This window comes from Carlito syrichta, unplaced genomic scaffold (assembly GCF_000164805.1).
Source record: "Carlito syrichta isolate Samal-C Ts95f unplaced genomic scaffold, Tarsius_syrichta-2.0.1 Scaffold288153, whole genome shotgun sequence".
Lineage (NCBI taxonomy): Eukaryota > Metazoa > Chordata > Mammalia > Primates > Tarsiidae > Carlito > Carlito syrichta.
Window position 1 is genome coordinate 448,410 of NW_007232249.1, and position 19,335 is coordinate 467,744.

Sequence of the window (19,335 nt, forward strand, 5' to 3'; positions counted from 1 at the left end):
GGCTGGCTTGGCACTCTGGGACTGGGTGGGGTGGGATGGGATGATTCTGAGGAACTGTGAAGGGAGTAGGAGGTTTTCCTGACATCACCAGAAGCCATGGGCTGCACTGGAACACAGAGTTTCCTCTAGGCCTTGGCAGACCCTGCAGCAGACCCAGCTCTAACCCAGGAGAGGGGCCCTTCCTATTCTGCACCTGGCATCTGGGCTTCCACCCACATGCTGGGAGTATGTGTTTCGACTTGGGGAACTGGGGAGAGGCTTCCAGCCTGGCTCCTCCCCACTGGGTCTCCCTTCACTCTCCCCTCTAAGGACTATCTGACTCTTAGAGCTAGTCTCTTTCTCTCTTCCCAGCTGTTCCTCCACCCACCAAATGGGTTAAAAATACAAAGGCTGCCACCACATCAGTAGCTGGAGCAATTATTTTGAGTGGGCAAGGCCCTCTGGGAGATGGATCAGCCTCGTGGTGGTCCCCACAAGTTGGCGGTCCCCACAACCCACCTCACATTGGGAGCATGATCCTGGGTCCCTGCCTGGCTCTTCATGTCCTGCTAAGGGTTCTGGGCCTCACAGCTACAGTTGACCATGGGTGGAGACAGAAAGATGGGCCTTCTTAGGCTGAGAGAGCTCTGGGGATACAGGATCAGGGAGCACTGAACTTCTGGCTCTCCTCACCCAGCTGCTCCCAAGGATTGAGGAATGGCTGGTCCAGTCCAGGGCAGCTCTAGGTAATGGGGGAATGCCCAGGAGCCAGCCTCTTGAAGTCCCTCCGCTTGGGGTGCAAGACATCTCCAACCTCATGGAGTCCCTCCAGTTGGGGTGTGAGACACCTGGGCAGCCCATCCCTGCCTACCATCCCCATGGCTGGGAATTTCCCAACTACCAAACACAAGGCTGAATTGACAGGCTGCCTCCGCCAGTGCTGGGACAATGGAGCCTTATGCCCTCGAAATCGGAGCCGGTAGGAGGGCCAGGGGCAGGTGGGGGCCTCGCTGTCTGCACCGGGGTAAGTCCTGCTTGCCAGAATCCCACCCAGGCCAAGACGCGCACAAGGGCGATCCTGGCCAGAGCCCCACATGGCCCACCCAGGGAGGGAGGCACGTGAGTCAGGCAGACAATGCCAGCCCCTCAATGGTCCCTCTGTCTGTGTAGGGTTCCCCCTCAGGACAGAAGGAAGGAACCATCTCCGGCGGCCGCTTCCTGCTGGGCGAGCATCGAGGCACTGGAGCTCCTGCGCGCACATCTGGGGCTCAGCGGGGTACAGGCCTGAGCCCCTTGAAGGAAGGCGGAGATCCTGAGTTGGACGCGGGATCCTGTTCTCCTTGTCAGTCGGCAGGAAGGGCAGGAAAGGCCCGAGGTACTGGGGCGGGAACCGGGCCTGGGGGGGCGTTGCTCTTCCGACGGGGCGGCGGCGGCGGCCTCTCATCTCCTGCCAGCGCCAGGGGCCTAGGCCGCAGGGCACACGCAGGTGTGCGGAGGCGGGGTCCTGGGTCCCTGGCCCAAACCCCCCTTTCCCGCCTCCGCGGCGCCGACCCCGGCCCGCCCCTGGCCCAGGCCGCTTTGTCCTGCTGCGAGCGCAGAGCCGCTGCCGCCTGACAAAGCTGCCTTTGTGTCCAGCGGCCTCTGCGGGATCCGCTGACGTCAGCCTCTATGGCCAGCCCGGCGGCGCCAAGCACAGGCTGTGGCACCCCCTGGCGGCCGGAGGCGGAGCTGCTCGCCTCAGAGCCCCACCCAGCCAAGACCCACCGTGTTCGAGAGCCTAGCCACACTCAGTCGGCAGCAGCCCCTGCAGTCCGTGGGAGAAACTCCAGGCGTCTCGCCTGGCACTCAGGACCCACCCCACAGGCATCCTGGCCCTGCCATCTGCAGTGCCCTTCTCCAGCAATGCGCAGGCACTTCCTATAGCCTCATGGAGCCCTCCACATTCACAGCCCTAGTCCCAACATGGTTAATGACCTGCAGCCGCCAAGTGCTCCTGGCAACCATCACACTGCAATGAGGTTACCTGACTGTCCCTCACCCTCAGGTTTGGAGGGGGGTCCTCTGGGGCAGACACCTTTCTGAGCATGCCTCAGGGCACGTATTGGCTTTCTGTTTAGTCAGGCCAAGGGACTACTGCCCATCTGGCTCTGTCCTCTCCTGTCTTTGGGCCTTTGTGCCTGGGAGGTAAGAAGTCACATTCTCAGCAGAGCACAGTGGCTCATGCCTATAATCCCAGCACTTTGGGAGGCGGAGATGAGAGGACTGCCTGAGTCTAGGGGTTCAAGACCAGCCTGGGCAACTTGGCGAGACTTCATCTCTTCAATAAATCAAAAAATTAGCCGGGTATGGTGGCGTGTGCCTATAGTTCCAGCTACTTGGAAGGCTGAGGTGGAAAGATCACCTGAGCCCAGCAGATGGAGCCTGCGGTGGCAGTGAGCATGCCACTTGCACTCCAGCCTGGGCAACAGTGAGACTCTGACTAAAAAAAAAAAAAAAGTCACATTCTCCTTCTGCACTCAAGACTCGCTGGACACCCCTTCTGCTCCCAAAGTGGAAGTGCCCCTTTGAAAAACAGTTGTTGACCAGTTGCTGTAGCCAGGCTTCAAGGCTGCCCAGGACCCAAGGCTGCAGTGCTGGGAGGAGAGAGGGAGCACACAGGCCCCAGTATGTGAGCTAACCCAAGTGGGAAAAGTGAAACCCAGAGCGCTGGACCCAAGAAGCACCTGGAAAGTTGAGCACCCAGGGCCCTGCCACAGGTGAGGACTGAGGTTGGGAATCACCATTACTTTGGACCATCTTGGCCTGGGTCTCTGCCCCTGGGAGAGAAAAACAACCCAGCAGTTCTTGGCATTTTTTTTCTTTCTACATTTTATTATTTCAAACCAGGTGAACAATTCCATAAAACATGTGAAAAAAGCAAGGAAGTGTTCAACGCTGAAAGCCCCAGGCCTGGGGCAAGGGCATGAGGGGGATGGCCCCTCAGCAGGCAGCGGCGGTTCCTAGGTTAGCGCTAAGGAGCTACATTTAGGTTAATGGAGCCTGGGCCCAGGGCCGCTGGGGCAGGGCCCTCAGTGACATTGGCAGTTGTCTGGAACAGCCCTTGGAACCTAATTCTGTGGAGGGCAGGACAGGGGTGCCACTCGCCCGGGGGCGGCCAGCAGAGGGATGGGTGTAAACAGGCAGACACACTCAAGGCACGGAATCACTGAACGGGGCTTGGGTGGGTGCTGGTCGGGATCTGACAGTTTTAAATAGTTTTTCTCTAAAAAGTTTTCTAGGTTTGCAGTTTTTTTTTTCCTTTACTTTCATTTTTTTAAAAAGCTACGAGAATGAGCAGGTTGGACTGTGGTCTTGAGGAATGGTGGCGTCTCACGCTTCTTGTGCTTTTTCCTTTGGGGCCTCCAAGCGGCTGTAGGGGTGGGGAGGTGGGCAGGAGGCTCCCTGTAAACATTTGGACTTGGGCAGGGACTGGTGTTGGGCAAAGCCAGGGGTCCAGGGGTGCTCCTCCAGACAGGCCTTGGGAGACTCAGCATGTGCTCCCCTCCCCCATCACAGAACAAGACAGTGGTTAAAAAACCAGAACAGATGCCCAGAAAGGGGGTACCATGGCCGTTCCCGGCACCTCAGATAAGGGCGGGCTTTAAACAGGGAGGCCTGCGGCAACCCCTCTTCTAAGTCTGGAGCTGAGGGAGAGGACAGGGAATGCTGAGAACAAAGAGAGGAAAGAGGAGAAAAGCGGCCAGGGGGAACAGCCAGGGAGCGTGGTCTTCTTGCCCCCATCTTCCTCAAGGGCTAGGAGAGCAGAGTCGGCGGTGGCCCTGCAGGTAGAGTATAGTCAGGGCATGGGTTGGGAGACAGCCAGTGTGTACCTCTCCTCTCATCTCCCTAGACAATGACACTCTCCTTTTTTCCCACCCACTAGTTACCAGGGACACAATTGCTGCCCAGGAGCCCTTTTCTGTTGCTGGGTTACATGGGAGAGGGGAGTCTGTAGCTCTGGCAGAGTCATCCCTACCTTTACCAAGGCCAGTGGGGCCAGCCCAAGCCCAGGACCCTCAGGTAGATCCTAGGGAAAGAGCTAAGGCTGGGCACAGAGTTGATCATATTGAGCAGGTGGCTGGGTCCAGCATCCAGCTTCAGTCAGGCTAGGCCAATGGCTTGGTGGGCAATGAGGTGAGAATTCTCTTAGGAATATTAGGAATTCTCCTAGTTCTGTCTCAGGGCAAGGCCAGGCCCTTCTGTCTGGACCACTGGGTTAGGCTTACCTGTGCTGCCTGCTCACTGCCTTATACCCAACTCATCTGATTCACAGCCTGTGCTGTCCCCCCATGCCGATTGTCCCTCCCCCCCTCCAGGTTTACCCCCCCGCTACAGGGTCTCTCCCTAGTCCTCACCCCACCCACTCTCTGAGCTCAATGGTCCCACTTTGACCTGTCCCAGCTCTCTGCCTCGCCCCCTGCTGGCTCACCATCCTGCTAGGCCCCACTGCCCCTCAGAAGAGGCCGCAGTCCTTCAGGTTGTTCTTGATGATGACATCAGTGACGGCATCAAACACAAACTGCACGTTCTTGGTGTCAGTGGCACATGTGAAGTGCGTGTAGATCTCCTTGGTGTCTTTGCGCTTATTCAGGTCCTCAAACTTACTCTGGATGTAGCTGGCTGCCTCATCATACTTGTTGGCCCCTGAGGGTGACAAAATGGTGAACACTTGTGCTGCATGTGTGGTGGGCAGTCCCACATGTGCAGCAAGGTTCCATGCACGTGGATGAACAAACACATAATGTGTGCATGCATGTGCACAATACATGCACACCTTAGTGTGCAAAGAGGGCACCTGATTGTGTGGAGGACGCCTATGTGCACATGTTCAGGGTACATGCCCGAATTAGTTAAAAAGGGCCCCCATGTGTACGTTCACAAGCTTAAGGGATGTCCCAGCCCCTGCATGTATCCTACGGTTACCCTTCTGTCCAGCGGGGGGCGCCTGAGGGCTACTTAGTCACTACCAGGTCCTCTTGAGACAGGCACCGCCCTCCCCAGAGGCTCTATCCCCATGGTGCCCACACCTGTATACTCCGGGAAGCAGATGGTCAGGGGGCTGTGTGTGATCTTCTCCTCGAACAGGTCCTTCTTGTTGAGGAAGAGGATGATGGACGTGTCTGTGAACCACTTGTTGTTGCAGATGCTATCAAACAGCTTCATGCTCTCATGCATGCGGTTCTGGGAGCAGGACAGTGAGGTCAACACCAGCCACTGCTCCCCCCACCACCCGCAGTGTTCTCTCAGCCTCTCACCATCTCCTCGTCCTCAGCTAACACCAAGTCATAGGCGCTCAAGGCTACACAGAAGATGATGGCTGTGACGCCCTCAAAGCAGTGGATCCACTTCTTCCGCTCAGACCGCTGACCACCCACATCAAACATCCTGCAGACACAGAATCCCCTTAGCTCCAAGAAGGAAATCCAAGGGGAGGCTCCCTGCCCCATCTCACAGTTGGCAGATTGAGGACAGAGCCCTGCCCAGAGTGGGGCAGCTGCTTTCGTGGAATCATCCACACTTGCCCACCTCACCCCTGGTTTTTGGGCCAGCACATGTCTGGACAAACAGGTTCAGGGGCCTGGACAGCAGGGCAGGCTGCAGCCACACAGGGCAAGTGCATTAGAGGATGTGAGCAGCTGGCAGGAGGTGTCATGGATCCTGACATCTGATTCACTAGGTGATTAGGACATGTTTTCCTAGAACACAGCTTTGAAAAACCTCACAGTGGGGCTGGGGGATCCCAGACTAGTCCTCCCTCTGCTACCCAAAAGGCTGGCAGGTCCTACCCTTCCACCCGGTCCACAGGCCCACTCACTTGAAGTGAAGGTCCTTGAAGGTGAAGTGAGTCTCCACAATACCCGTGGTCTTTACACGGGTCCGTAGCACGTCCTGCTGCGTGGGAATGTAGTCGCTCTGTGCGATGCGCTCCAAATCATTCAGGTAACTGGGGGTGAGGCAGGAGTGTCGGCAGGGCCAGCATGGGGCCTCCTTACCCAGACCCAGGCCAGCTATAAGAGGCCCCTTCCCTCCTATCCACCTATTTCTCAGGTGAAGCCTTTGCTTATTTTATTTTATTTTTTTTTCTTTTTTTTGAGTTGGAGTCTCACTCTGTCGCCCAGACTGGAGTGCAGTGGCCGCTCCCGGCCACCACAGCCTCAACCTGCTGGGCTCCGGCGATCCTTCCGCCTCAGCCTTCCTAGTAGCCGGAATTATAGGCGCGCGCTACAACGCCCAGCTGATTTTTTGATTTATTGTAGAGATGAGGTCTCGCTGCCCAGGCGGGTCTCGAACCCGCGGGCTCGGGCAATCCACTCACCTCAGCCTCCCAAAGGCGCGGGATTACAGGCTGAGCCACCGAGCCCGGCTGCTTATTTTTTTTGAGACAAGGTTTCACTCTGTCACCCAGGTTAGCGTGCAGTGGTGTGACCATAGATCACTGCAGCCTTGAACTCAGCTCAGGCGATCCTCCAAGAAGCTAGGACTACAGGTACATACCACCACTTGTGGTTACTTAAAAAAAAAATTTTTGTGTAGAGATGGGGTCCTGCTATGTTGCCCAGGCTAGCCCTTGCTTCTTTAATCCTTGCCTGCATTACATTCACTGCTCAAATGAAGAAACCTGGATTCAGAGCCCCCTGCCTCCCATCCATGGAATGAGACAGGGAGGAGGTACAGTTCTGTGGCCGGCTGGCCAGTCAGTCAAGGCCACACACCCAGGGTCTGAGATAGGCCTGCCTTGGACAGGATCTAGGATGCTGGAGCTTCAGGCAAAGGGGATGGAAGGGGGACAAATTAATTCTTCAGTGAGGGATTCAAGATGCTAATCGATGCAATTATGGCACCAGCCGCAGCATAGCCTGGTGCAGTCCCTTGATATGGGGCTGGACAGGTTGTGGCCTGTCAGGCCCAGTGGACTCTCAGCCCAGTAGTACCCAGTGAAACCTGGGCTCCTCAGGGAGAGGGCATAGACACCTGCTTGGCAGGAGTCCCAGAGGTTCCTCATTACCAGCTCCCTTAATTAGTATCAATGCCACCCCTGCAAGGCCCTGCTCTGCTGCCTGCCTCAATAGCCTTGCCTTGCCCTGGGGGCTGAGTCCAGGCCTCCAGGCTGCTGCCCAGTGCCGACTTCTTGCTCCTGGGGCAAGGCTGCTGGGGACAGCCCTTGGCTCCCACAAGCAGCCAGGCCAAACCAGGCCAGAGGGAAATTATCTCAGAGAAGCAAGGGACAGAACAGAAAAACAGGAAGGGCCGTGGGGGCACCATGACGCATGTGCCGTGACCTACATACCATGCCCCGCCCCTTACTGCCAGAGCCCCCAACCTAGAGGATACATGGTCGGTTCCACACCAGCCTCTCTTTTCTCCCCAACAGATGGGTTCACTCCAGGAACCCCCTGCCCCACTGCAGTCTTGGAGGATTGCTGTGAAGAGTATCCCTGTTCCCTGTGATGTTCTAATGTGCATTCACCCCCAGGTGATCTTGTCAAGGAATAAACCTGCTAGGAAAGCAGTGCCTTTGTTTATTGCCAAATCTTTACACCCAAAACAGTGCTAGACACACAGTGGGTGCCTAATGTCTGAAGAATGAAGAAACAGGATGATGGAAAAGTGTGAAGTGGCCTGAAGGTGGCTCTATCCCTGCTCCTTTGAATGTCATGCACACTGAAATCCCTGCCTATATGACTGACAAACTCTGTTGGCGGCTGAGCCTGTGATCTCTGGGAGGGACAGTGCTGAGACTGGAGCCCCCTATCGCATTTAGCTGTGATTCTGCAGCTCCCGTAGGGGGAACACATTTACAAGGGTGTTCAGGCTGCAGAAGGGGGGGGTGCTGTCCATGTGACCAGGACAAGGTTCAGGAATCACTGCCAGACAAGACCCTCCTCCCATCCACCCTTGCCAAGGTCCAGACCCTCTGGGTGAGCTCAGGGTTGGAGGACGAGCAGTAGGAGCCAAAAGGGTGCTCCAGACAGAGGGAATGCTTAAGCAGAAAAAGCAGAGGTGGGGGGGAGTTACAGCACAGGGACAGTAGCCTACCTGGTGAGATCATTCAAACCCTGTGGCTGTCCCCTACACATATCCTCACTGGCTAACAGGCTGTCTGTCCTGCTCCCCCTGGGGTCTTCAGCACCATGTACCAGTCCTACCCTATGGTAAGTACTGCAGGGAAGGGGCTTAAACTGTAGGCCAAGCCTAGAGGGTCCAGGCCCGTCATGCCTCTGGGATTCCTGGGGCCCCTTGTGATTCCCTCAAATGAGTCCTGGGCTCAGTACAGGGACAGTAAGGGTCAGATCTGGGGTCCACAACTACAACCTGCATACATACCTATCATCTCCCAGATAACCTCTTCTCTCCAGCCAGCCTGAACAGCCTGTGTCCTTAAACACAGTCAGCTCTCTACTGCCACAAGGATTCTGCACATGCTGTGCCCCTGCCTGGAATCCTCTCCTGGTTAACTCTCATTCAGAGCTCAGCTGAGGCACTTCTCCTCTGGGCCATCCCACCCCCACCATGACACTGACACCCTAAGTTGTCACTGCATGGAGACTTGTCTGCTCCAGTCATCACTTCATTATCTCCTTGAGGCCTAGCACTGGGCTTGGCACAGAGCAGGTGGCAGCAAATGTTCTTCAGAATGATTGTGTGTAAAGACACATCAGACTCAGTGGCCTGGCAGAGACGTACTGCACAAGCTATCTGCCTGCATTCCTTCTGGCCTTTCAGTATCATGCCACCCCAGCCCACCCCCACCCAAAAAAACCCCAAGGCCCTGGCTGATAGTCATCAGTTTCGTAAACAAAGACCAGCAGTATCCTTTTGGGGATGCTCAGGGCCTCTAGTCCAGCCCGTAGTCCAGACCTCTCCCACCCGCTGCCCTGCCCAGTCCCTTGGAGCACTCACTAGGCGGCTGAGTCGTTGAGCTGGTATTCCCTCGAGCGGCCAAAGCAGGCCTGCACACCATGGTCAGCCCAGAGCCTCCGGATGACGCCGGAGAGGTCATCAGGGAGCACGCCCTGCTCCTCGGCAGTGCAAGACAGTGCAAACAGCTGCCTGGCGTCGTCCTGGGCACAGCGGTGGGTGGTCAGCCAGTCAAAGGAGTGTACCCCCACCCTGATTGTCAAAGGCAGGGGGACCTCTGGAATGGGGCCCAGGCTGGGGTAGTCTTAGGTTCCCCAGGACAAGACCTTCCCTGAAGTCTTTTGGGAGATGAGGGAGGATGGGGTGGAGTGCACATACCGCGCGGGAAGGGTCGGCAAAGTCAATCTGCAGGTTGCCCATGGCCTTGACGATGGCCATGATTGACTGGATGGTGTTGCTGTAGACGACTGCCCGATACTGCCGGCATTCCTCCTCGGAGTAGCCATCCTCGTGGATGATCCTGACAGCCAGGGGTCAAGGGTTAGTGTACTCAAGAACAGGAAGCTCCCATGGCTGCCTGGGGCTGCTGGGGCTTGCAGGGACCTGCTTCAGAAAAGGGAAAACTGCCCCTGACCCACTAGGACCTGAGGATAGATGGCTGCCTCTGAGAAGGTCCTGGACCTGGCTAAGCCTGGCTGGGCCTGTATCTGGGGGCAGTATAGGCCCAGAGGAAGAAGATAAATTAAGATTTGGGAGCCGCATCCTGCGCACAGCACTTACTTCATCTGCTTGACAATGGTGCTCTTCCCTGACTCTCCAGCACCTGGAACAGAGGGCACAGGTGGTCAGGGGGCAGGCCCAGACAAACTCCAGAGACCTACAAGTGCCCAGCCACCTATAGCCCTGGAGGCAGAACTTACCCTCCCCATCAGTTGCACAGTGAGATGGAGGTAGCTGGTGGGGCCACGGTCAAGGCAACCTAGAGCACCTGTGCCCCATGACAGTCTCTGCAGGCCTTTGCCTCCCAAAAGCTCTGCTGCCTGCTGTGGCTTCCCACTGCCCTGGTTGAGTTCAGGAGTCTTGGCTGGAGACTTGAGGGCAGCCCTGCAGAGGACACCCTATTGTTCTTACATACACAGGATGCACCCAGTGCATCTGGTGCTTGCCAACAGCGTACCTTGGACAGAGGTGGCAAGGAAGGCACCCTGCATATTCTAGGAGGGTAGTAGGCTCTCTTCTCCCCACACTCTGAGCCCTAGCTGCCAGGGGGCCTAAGCAGGGACACATTGTCACACTCTTGCCTCCTAAACATAGCTCAAGACCCAGCCCTTGCTTGCTGGGCCCAGGTGTGCCCCAAGCAGATGGAGATTAGAACCCGGAAGACAGCTGGGTGTGGTGGCTCAAGCCTGTAATCCTAGCACTTTGGGAGGCAGAGGTGAGAGGACAGCCTGAGTTCAGGGGTTCAAGACCAGCCTGAGCAACATGGCAAGACCTCATCTCTACAATAAATAAATTAAAAAATAGCCAGGCGTGGTGGCACATGCCTGTGTTTCCAGCTACTTGGAAGGCTGAGGCGGAAGGATCATCTGAGTCCAGCAGGTCGAGGCTGTGGTGGCTGTGAGCATGCCACTGCACTCTAGCCTGGGCAACAGAGTGAAACTCTGACTTTAAAAAAAAGTAAATAATAAAATAAATAAAAAGAACCTGGGAAACACAGGGCATCTTACACACACATGCTCACTCAAGCTTCTTCCCTGGCCTGGATAAGCCCCTGCCTCATATTTCTCCTTAGCTGATACTGAGAGATTTGCTGCATTCTCTCCCATGTTGTCACAGCAGCCCCATAAGCAGATACTGTTTCTGCTCCCGTTTTACAGATGAGGACACTGAGGCTCAGAAAAAGTCTTAGTCCAAGATCATGCAGCCAGGTCTCAGAAGGGCAAGGGGTTGCATGGGACCATAATGCCTGGTCTACCCTACCCTTTTCAAAATGTGGCTCAGACCCTGCAGGACAATGCCCTGGGGGGTGGGGGTTGTTTAAAAAGTTAGATTCCCATGTCCCATCCCAGACACACAGAGCCAGATCCTAAGGAGTACAGTCCAGGAACCTGCATTCCCTAGACAGTCTGTTCAAGGAAGGACCAGGAGGGTCACTAATATCCCTGGCTGAGAACTAGGAGTGGAGACAAGACCTCACCTTGCTGCCTGTCCTGAGCTCCAGGGTAAGGGCCCTCAGTGGGGCACCACTCTTCTTCTAGCCTTTGCTCAGACTCTGTGCTCCTGACCCATCACTGCCAGTCATAACTGTACCTCCAGCACTGCCTCTTGCCACCTACAGGCCTTTTGCTCATGCTGTTCCCTTTGCTAGGCATGTTTGCCTCACGCCCCAATCAGTGTCTCAATTCTCCCGACCATTGTACAGGTCTGTCCTTCTGTGCAGCTTAGCAGGGTGGGTAACAGGGTTTGCGGGGAGGCCAAACTTGGGGACCCTGCCCCACACCAGCATCCCTCGGAGTTGGACAAGACAATCTCAGAGGATGAAGGTGCCCACGTGTGTGCACGCATGCATGCAGCAACATAACATCAGCAACGATTGCTGCAGAAAAGCTCTAGATAGCACCCACTATGTGCCAGATGCTGCTTTACATCTATTATATCCACCAATGACTTTAATCTCTTCACAGCAATCCTGGGCGATAGGTTCTAATCTTACCGCTATCTAATAAATAAGGCAACGGAGACCCAGAGAGGTTGAGGTCAGAGTCCCTTATGCCTTGCCCATCATGCTGTACCTCCTAGAGCTGTCCTGAGTGCCTTGTTCTACAGCTGGACCACATAGGCCTTGGGGCCTAGCTGCACTTGTCACTGGGTTCACTCTCTACCTCCCAGGCAGACTCTGGTCCCTTCAGAGCTCTGGTCCCTTCAGCAGCAGGCACGGGGACAGGGCAGCAGGCTTCACCAAGGCCCCTGCCTGCCTTCACCTCCTCTGCGCCAGACCCATGTTCACCAGGTGAAACAGGCACAGCTGTTGCCCTCACAGGAGTGGGTCTGGATATGTCCACATTCCAGCAGCTGTTGAGGGGAATGGTCTGTGCTTTCCTCACAAATGCCACCAGATTCCTGAGTCACTGGGCTTCTGACTGTCCTGGGCCCCCTTCCAGGATCAGGGGAAGGGGGACTGCAGTGGCACAAAAGTACATGCTCTGGGTAGGCTGGGGGTGATGGCTAGGGCAATTCCCTCTATCGCTTTAGCGCCTGGGCACGAGAGATACCAGACCCAGTATATTTGCCCGGACCGCTGTCAGATAGCAGCACCCCCCCCTTTCCCATTAGGGTATGCATGACAGAGAAGCAACCAAGACTCCACATACTAACACTCTTCTACCTGCCGTGTGGGGACATGAGAAGAGGTCCTAGGAAAGTCTTACAGTGATGCCTGGTTACTGAGGCCCATTCTCCTGGGGCCCAAAATATTCATCAGGTCAGAAGGGCAGCAATGGTCACCTGACTATCCTTCCCCACTTACTCCCCCAGAGCAGGAGGAAGGGAGCACAACCTCAAGCAGATTCAGAAGAGCCACAGAGTTGCAGCCAGGATTGCCACCAAACCCCTCCAAACCCCCCCAGAAGTGGAGCCAAGGATGTGAAGTCATGGATCAGATTGATCATTCTGACCCCAGCCAGGTGAGCTGAAACTCAGAGGGGGCAGCTGTCCGGGGCACAGGAGAACTGAGGTCTAGGGTGACAGTTATGCCCTCTTGTGTGACCTTGGGATCCCTGCCACCTGAGGCATCAGTTTCCCTATCTGGCCACTGGGAGTAGAGAGGCTTTCTGACCCTTTGACCACTCTCTTAGTAGGCGGCATAGGACACTCTGTGACCCTGACCAGAAATAGAGATGACAGCATAAACTTGCTTTGCATCTGATTTTCCTAGCAGCAGACCTGGTAAACACCAAGGTGGGAAGCATTTGAGCAGGCTGGGCTGGAACCAGGATACTTGCTCCCTGGCCCAGTCAGTTGAGGGCCCACCTCTCTGTCCCCTTCAAGTCTCAGTTTCCCCTGCTAAGACCTCTCAGATTCTAAGAGGAGGACCTTCTCTGTTCCCAGCAGAAGTCACTGCAAAAAGAGCCTCATTTGACAGGTAAGCAAAACAGGTCTCTATCCCTGGTCTCAGGGTGGTCCCTTTGTCTTTCCAGTTGTGACTCAGGCGGGAAGTCATGAGTGGCAAGACAAGGGCGTGGTGCTGGCAGCCAGGCAGGAAACAGGGGGGAACACTGGGACAGTCAGGGGTGCAGCCTAGGAGCAGCTCCAGCAGAGAAGGGGGCCAGCAAAGGAGATGGGTGGAGCCACAACATGAAATCTGGGTGGAGTGGGTAGGGCAAAGACCCTGGCTCCCCAGCAGGACACAGGCTAGGTGCCCCAGGAGCAGTGGAGTAGTGGCCTCGCTCACTCATTCCTCCAGCTGGAGCCCTTTTCCATCAGGACCTGACGGCTCTTTCCTATCAGATAAGCTGGCACATGGCCTAGAGTTTTGTTTGCACCCTGCTGATTATGGGCACCCAGCTCTCCACCCAGCACTACAACTTCTCCTCAGAGAAGGGGGCTTCACCAACTGAGTCCAGATTGCTGCAAAGGTGCTGAGTAAGGGAAGGTGAACACTGACAGGAGTAGCCCCTTCTACCCAAAGAAGGCCCCACCAGGTGCTCCATTCCCACCCAGCTGGGTGAGACTAAAGTGGCCCACAGAGGTCCCCAGGGGTAGCCTTGGCATCCCCACTGTGCCATACATCTTCCCACCAAGGAGAAATCTCTGCAGCCCTTGTCCCATGGTACAGCTGCTGGGCCCACAGCAGGCAGGCAGTAATCGTATTAATGTGCTGGGCAATGGCAGCTGCTCTGCATTAGAACATCTGCTTCTACTCTGGGAGAGCTGAGCCCTAATGGAGGAGGGAACTGATGGGGGAAGGGAGACAGCACCACCCCACCTGACGAACAAGGCCAGCAGGGCCTCTGCGCAAGAGATGGGCCCATGGGTCCAATCGTTTGATGCTCGTCCTAGGCCGCAGCATTCAAGTCACTGCTGTCTGTTCATCTAGGCCCTCTATCTCCTAGATTAGGCTTTGATCTGCTGGCAGGCTGTGACATGCTGCTGTCCTCTCTGGCCTGTTTTGCCTCTGCAGAGGCTGCCAGGCCTCAAGCAACCAGCTGGCCCACCTCTCATTTTCAGATACTCTCCCAGACCTGCCATTGCCCTGATGCCCACCTGAGATCTCCAAGAGCTTCAGCTCTCTACACTTTCTCTGGTACCTCATCTGTGAAATGGACCATCATTTTCTCCTCCTAGGAAAGGGATAAGAATTAAATGCAAAGCTCCTCTCATGGTACCTGCCACATGGTAAGCATTCAGATAAAGGTTATTACTATATTTCTACCCTTTGGAAGAATACCAATTTCCCCAAAACTCTTATTCCCAGCAACATGCAAAGTGGCTTGCTGTAGTCATTTCACTTGAAGGAGAGCTTTTGAAGGCTTTCAGATAAAGAGCAGATGAAGAGCAATGAACAGTAGCAAACAGGCTGATTGGGGGGCAGTGGTGGTTCCCTGCTGGGACTTATAACCTGGGGCAGGAGTCAGAGCCACTTGCTGCTGGCTTTTTGCTGTGAGTTCATCACTTTCCTTTCACGCAACCAGCACTCCTACACAGCCGGGGCATCCTTCCTGCCCAGTAGCCCCATCACTGACACTGCTTACTGACTGCACACACTCAGAAAGCTGGGCAGGTGGCGTAGAGCTCTCCCTGGAATGAGTTCCCATGTTGGTGGGCTCCCCTGGAACACATGGGGCTAGGGAGAGTAGCCAGCTGACGTGGCAGGCCTGAGGGCAGGGATTCTCAAAAGCAGCAGTGGCTGGGACCACAGGGTAGACTTGGGCAGCAGCCCAGCTCAAACCCACAGTACCAGGCCCGCCTACACTGCCACAAATCCCCCCTCCCCCCACCTAGCCCAGGGAGATGAGCCCCAAGAAGCTCACCCCAAAGGCAGCCCCAACACCACCTCCTTCTCTCATCCCAGGAAGGTGCCACATCTCCAGCCCAGCCCATGTTTCTCAGATCCTGCCCCACAACTCCCCTGCACCCCTCAGCGTCCCAGGACCAGCCACCACCAGGAGGAGCCCGGCAGCCAGAGACACTGGAGGAGGTGGGGGCTGGGCAGCCCTGGGGAGTGTTTTGTTTCAGAAAAGCAGTCTCAGCTATGGGCGGTTGGGGGAGGTGCCCCACCCACCACCCCCTCCCTGGGAAGCCCCCAGCCTGCAGAGACTCCACACACAGGAACAATGGGAATGGCAGGGAAGGAGAGAGGGCCCAGCCAGACAAAGGCCCTCTAAACCCCACCCCTGGTGTCTCTTCCTTCCTCCAGGTGCTGCTCTTTGGCCCCCCACACTCCTTCCAAGGAGGCTCACCACAGGTCTAGCACTGGGAGGCAGGAACATGGAGTCGTGAATGGGCCCCATAACCCCCAACCTATAAGTGTGGCCTGGCTACACAGAATGCCCCATCAAATTTGACACACCTCCCTTCCTCAGGTCTCCAGCACTTGCACCATCTCCAGTGGCTTCCAGGGGTTAATGAGGCAACTAACCCCTGGAAGTACTAACAACAAGGGCCTGAGAAACTGAGGCCTAGGGTCCTGTCCAGACATGAAAAGGGCTTTAAAAAAAAAAAATTTTTTTTTTTTGAGTTGGAGTCTCACTCTGTCACCCAGACTGGAGTGCAAGTGGCCGCTCCCGGCCACCACAGCCTTGGCCTGCTGGGCTCCGGTGATCCTTCCGCCTCAGCCAAAAAAATTTTTTTTGAGTCAGAATCTCTGCTGCTTAGGCTGGAGTGCAATGGCATGCTCACGGCCACTGCAGTCTCAACCTGCTGAGCTCAGGCGATCCTTCCACCTCAGCCTTCCAAGTAGCTGGAACTACACGCATGCACCACCATGTCCGGCTAATTTTTTGACTTATTGTAGAGACGAGGGCTTGCCAAGTTGCCCAGGCTGGTCTTCACCCCACGGGCTCAGGCAGTCCTCGAACCTCAGCCTCCCAGAGCACTGCGATTACAGGATTTAGTCACTACGGACAGCTGGAAAGGGCTTTTTTTTTTTCAGGGGCAGGTCTGTGTCTCGCCCTGTGGGGTCCTACCTGCTGTATAGAAGGAAGCGTAGGTACAGATGAGGAAGGCCAGGCTAGGGTAAAGGAGGCCCTGAGACCTGTTTACCATTGGCCTCTCAGGCCACACCCTCTGCAGGAGCCAGGAGATGCTGGACAAGACTCAGGCTACACAAGGAGCCATGCCATTTGGCACAACCCTCTTCCTGGAAGCCGCTTCATTTCAGGAATCCCTTCACAGTTTTCAAGCCACCTGAATATGCCCTACTTCTCTTCTGATTCATCGTGGTGGCCTCTGGGTGAGGTGCTGGGCCTGTCTCTATTTGTGAGATGGATTCCTCAAGGGAGTATGCCAAGCCCAAGGCCTGCTCTGAGCAGCCTCCCTTGGGTCTTCACACTCACTCCAAACTGCTTCAGGACCCAAACCAAGTCAGCAGTTGTCCATGTGTCCACAGGCCACAAGACCATGGCTAAGAATCATATCACAGGTCCCAACACAGGGCAGAGAGGTAGCCTGGGGTCATACAGTGAGGAAGGTGAGGGATTGGGCCCTATGGAACCCAGAGTCGTGGATGGCCATGAGGATACATGGTCTCTGCTCTGTGCATGGTCTCATGGCCCAGAGAGGCTTGGATGCTTCCACTCTTTCTCTCCTAAATCTTTCTCAGGCCCCTCAGTTCCCTGGGGCCTGGCCTGACAACACAGAAGAGAAGCCTTATGAGCCTCCAAGGGAGAGGACAAGTCCTCACCAGACCACAAAGCTCAGATTTAGAGGCCAAGGAGCATGAGCTGGCCTCACCAGTATCATGGAGTCACGAGCCCATACCGTGGCCACTTTCAGCTGCCACACAGCACCATACACGCACTCACCACTGAGCCTGTGCTCACAGTGGGAACCTCAAGAAACACTATTCCCTTCCCCTCATCTGGACAAGTCCCAGTCTCAAAGGCCCCACATTGGACTTTGACAGCTTCTGAGCCTTCCCCAGGCCCGGTCTCAAACTCCAAGGCTAGGGTTGTGGGAGAAACAAGCATAAGATTAGGGGAAAAATGAAGTCCAATTTGCTGACTATGACATGAGTATCACTGTGAGGGGACATGAGCTGGGGAAGAGGTAGGAGTAAAAGTGGGGCAGTTGTATGCAAGAAGAGGTCCCCATGACCATATGGCAGATTTCTGGGTTTGTTTTTTTTTTTTTAGTTGGAGTCTCACTCTGTCGTCCAGACTGGAGTGCAGTGGCCACTCTCGGTCACCACAGCCTCGACCTGCTGGGCTCCGGCGATCCTTCCACCTCAGCCTTCCAAGTAGCTGGGAACTACAGGCGCGCACTACCACACCTGGCTAATTTTTGATTTATTGTAGAGATGAGGTCTCACCAAGTTGCCCAGGCAAGTCTCGAACCTGCAGGCTCAGGCAGTCCACTCACCTCAGCCTCCCAAAGGCACGGGAGGGTTTTTTATTTTTTTGAGTTGGAGTCTCACTCTGTCACCGGCAATCCTTCTGCCTCAGCCTTTCAAGTAGCTGAAACTACAGGCACATGCTACCATGCCCGGCTAATTTTTGATTTATTGTAGAGATGAGGTCTCGCCAAGTTGCCCAGGCAGGTCTCGAACCCGTGGTCTCAGGCAGTCCACTCACCTCAGCCTCCCAAAGCGCTGGGATTATAGGCTGAGGCACCAAGCCCGGCTGATTTCTGGTTTTGAGCAGTAGAAAGATTCCTACAATGGTCTTGGGTCCCACCTTCTGGAGTAGGCAGCCCCCTTTCTGTCTTAAAAGGAATTGAGTCCCTCCCCCCCAAGGCAGAGCCCCTAGACATACACAAAATACATGTTCACCCACAGCTTCCACATCAGTTCATTGTCCTGACTGCTAAGTTCCTGCCTGCTGGCAGACTCCCAAGGGGCATGGTAGTTGGCAGCAAGTGCTCAGTCACTACCTAGCATCTTCCCCCTTATTGTGCAAATCATGCAATGTCCTTGAGCCTCAGTTTCCCTGTTACTGGATATGTCAGGTCCCATCTCACAGAATTAAATAAGACAGGACCATGAAGAGTCCCGGCTCTACACAACAGTCGAGGCTCAATCAGAGGGCAGCTGTGGTCATCACCAGAGGGGAAACTGAGGCCCAGCAAAGGCACCCCCAGGCCCAGTGGGCAGGGGCAGGGGGGAATACCTAGGCTGGGCCAAGGGCCCCTCTGTCCATCTCCAAGCAGGGGAAACCCAGAGTGAGTTAATCCCGGCCCTGCTGCTCCATTTCCAGGCATTCATCTCAGCCTGGGGTTGGCCTTCCGGCTTTGGAGGGCAATGGCCGCTCAGGAATCTAAGAGCAGCCCTCTGCCTTCCTGCTAGCCCTCCCGCCAGTGTCCCTCTCCCAGCCACCACTTCCTGTGGCCAAAGGAGGGGCCTAGAATCCTTCTCCGAGGCACCACCTTCTCTGGGATCTTAGGCACAGCAGTCGCTAGGGCAGGACAAGGCACAGAGCTACCCAGACTAACTCCAACCCAGTGACTGTCAATAGGGCAGCCCACAGTGGTGCAAAGATGAGCCTGGGCGAGTGTGTTTACCACTAGACCCCCTCCCCAGTTAGCAAAGCCCTGGGGGGCCCTCGGGCTCACACCCCACCCTAGCACAAAGCAGCCCTTAGGCCTCTTCCTCTTTTGAGCTCCTCCTCCCCCAGCTGCTTCCTCCTTTTCCTCCGGTGTGGACACCACTTCCCCGAGAGGCCAGCCCTGCCACACGGATTTCACTGACTCCTCCTCCCTGCCTGGGGTGCTACCATCAGCACCTCCTCTGCATATCCTGAAGCATTAGCAGCCTTGGAGCCCCCAGAATCCTCTGAGTCACAAGGACATCTCTCCACTACAAACCTTAGACATTCCACCTTTAAGGCATTCCCTTCCGAGCCTTGTAAGTGCACAGAGGCCAGTCCTGAAGACCCAGACCAGTAAGTGGTTATTCCAGGGAGATAATTCCTCCCAAACCACCAAGAGCAGCCACAGCCCCAAGATGCAACTTCAGGGTGAGGGTGGGGTTGGGGTTTAGTAAGAACTAGAGCTCCAAGCTAGCTGGGCTGGGCAAAGGGGGCCCCACCCTGCACCTGTAGCTGAGGGAGGAGCTGCCTGAGAGCATCAGGTATCACAGTCACCATCAAGGGTCCACTCCCTTGCCCTCAGTCTTGCAGAACAGTCTTAGGGCTCATCAGCTGTGGGCTGGCCAGAGCCTGTTGACCTCTTCTCCATCCTCCCTGGACTTTTTTTTTTTTGAGTTGGAGTGTCACTCTGTCGCCCAGACTGGAGTGCAGTGGCCGC

The 19,335-nt window shown here is 55.6% G+C and overlaps 1 protein-coding gene across 4 annotated transcripts in view; it reads right to left on the reverse strand.

The window, feature by feature from the left end:
• Nucleotides 1-2,829: 2,829 nt before the first annotated feature.
• The window catches only part of GNAI2 (G protein subunit alpha i2), a 28,188-nt gene continuing 11,682 nt past the window's right edge, over nucleotides 2,830-19,335 (reverse strand). For 2 of the 4 annotated variants that reach the window (XM_021710122.1, XM_008053436.2), the window contains exons 2-9: nucleotides 9,658-9,700; nucleotides 9,256-9,397; nucleotides 8,920-9,080; nucleotides 5,834-5,962; nucleotides 5,274-5,403; nucleotides 5,046-5,199; nucleotides 4,448-4,662; nucleotides 2,830-3,797 (exon numbers count right to left, since the gene is read on the reverse strand). In XM_021710122.1, coding sequence (XP_021565797.1) covers nucleotides 4,472-4,662; nucleotides 5,046-5,199; nucleotides 5,274-5,403; nucleotides 5,834-5,962; nucleotides 8,920-9,080; nucleotides 9,256-9,397; nucleotides 9,658-9,662 — 912 coding nt within the window. In that variant the 5' untranslated portion in view covers nucleotides 9,663-9,700 and the 3' untranslated portion in view covers nucleotides 2,830-3,797; nucleotides 4,448-4,471. Of the gene's footprint in view, nucleotides 3,804-3,837; nucleotides 3,841-4,447; nucleotides 4,663-5,045; nucleotides 5,200-5,273; nucleotides 5,404-5,833; nucleotides 5,963-8,919; nucleotides 9,081-9,255; nucleotides 9,398-9,657; nucleotides 9,701-19,335 lie in introns of all 4 variants that reach the window. The other 2 variants (XM_021710121.1, XM_021710123.1) reach the window with 2 other exon arrangements.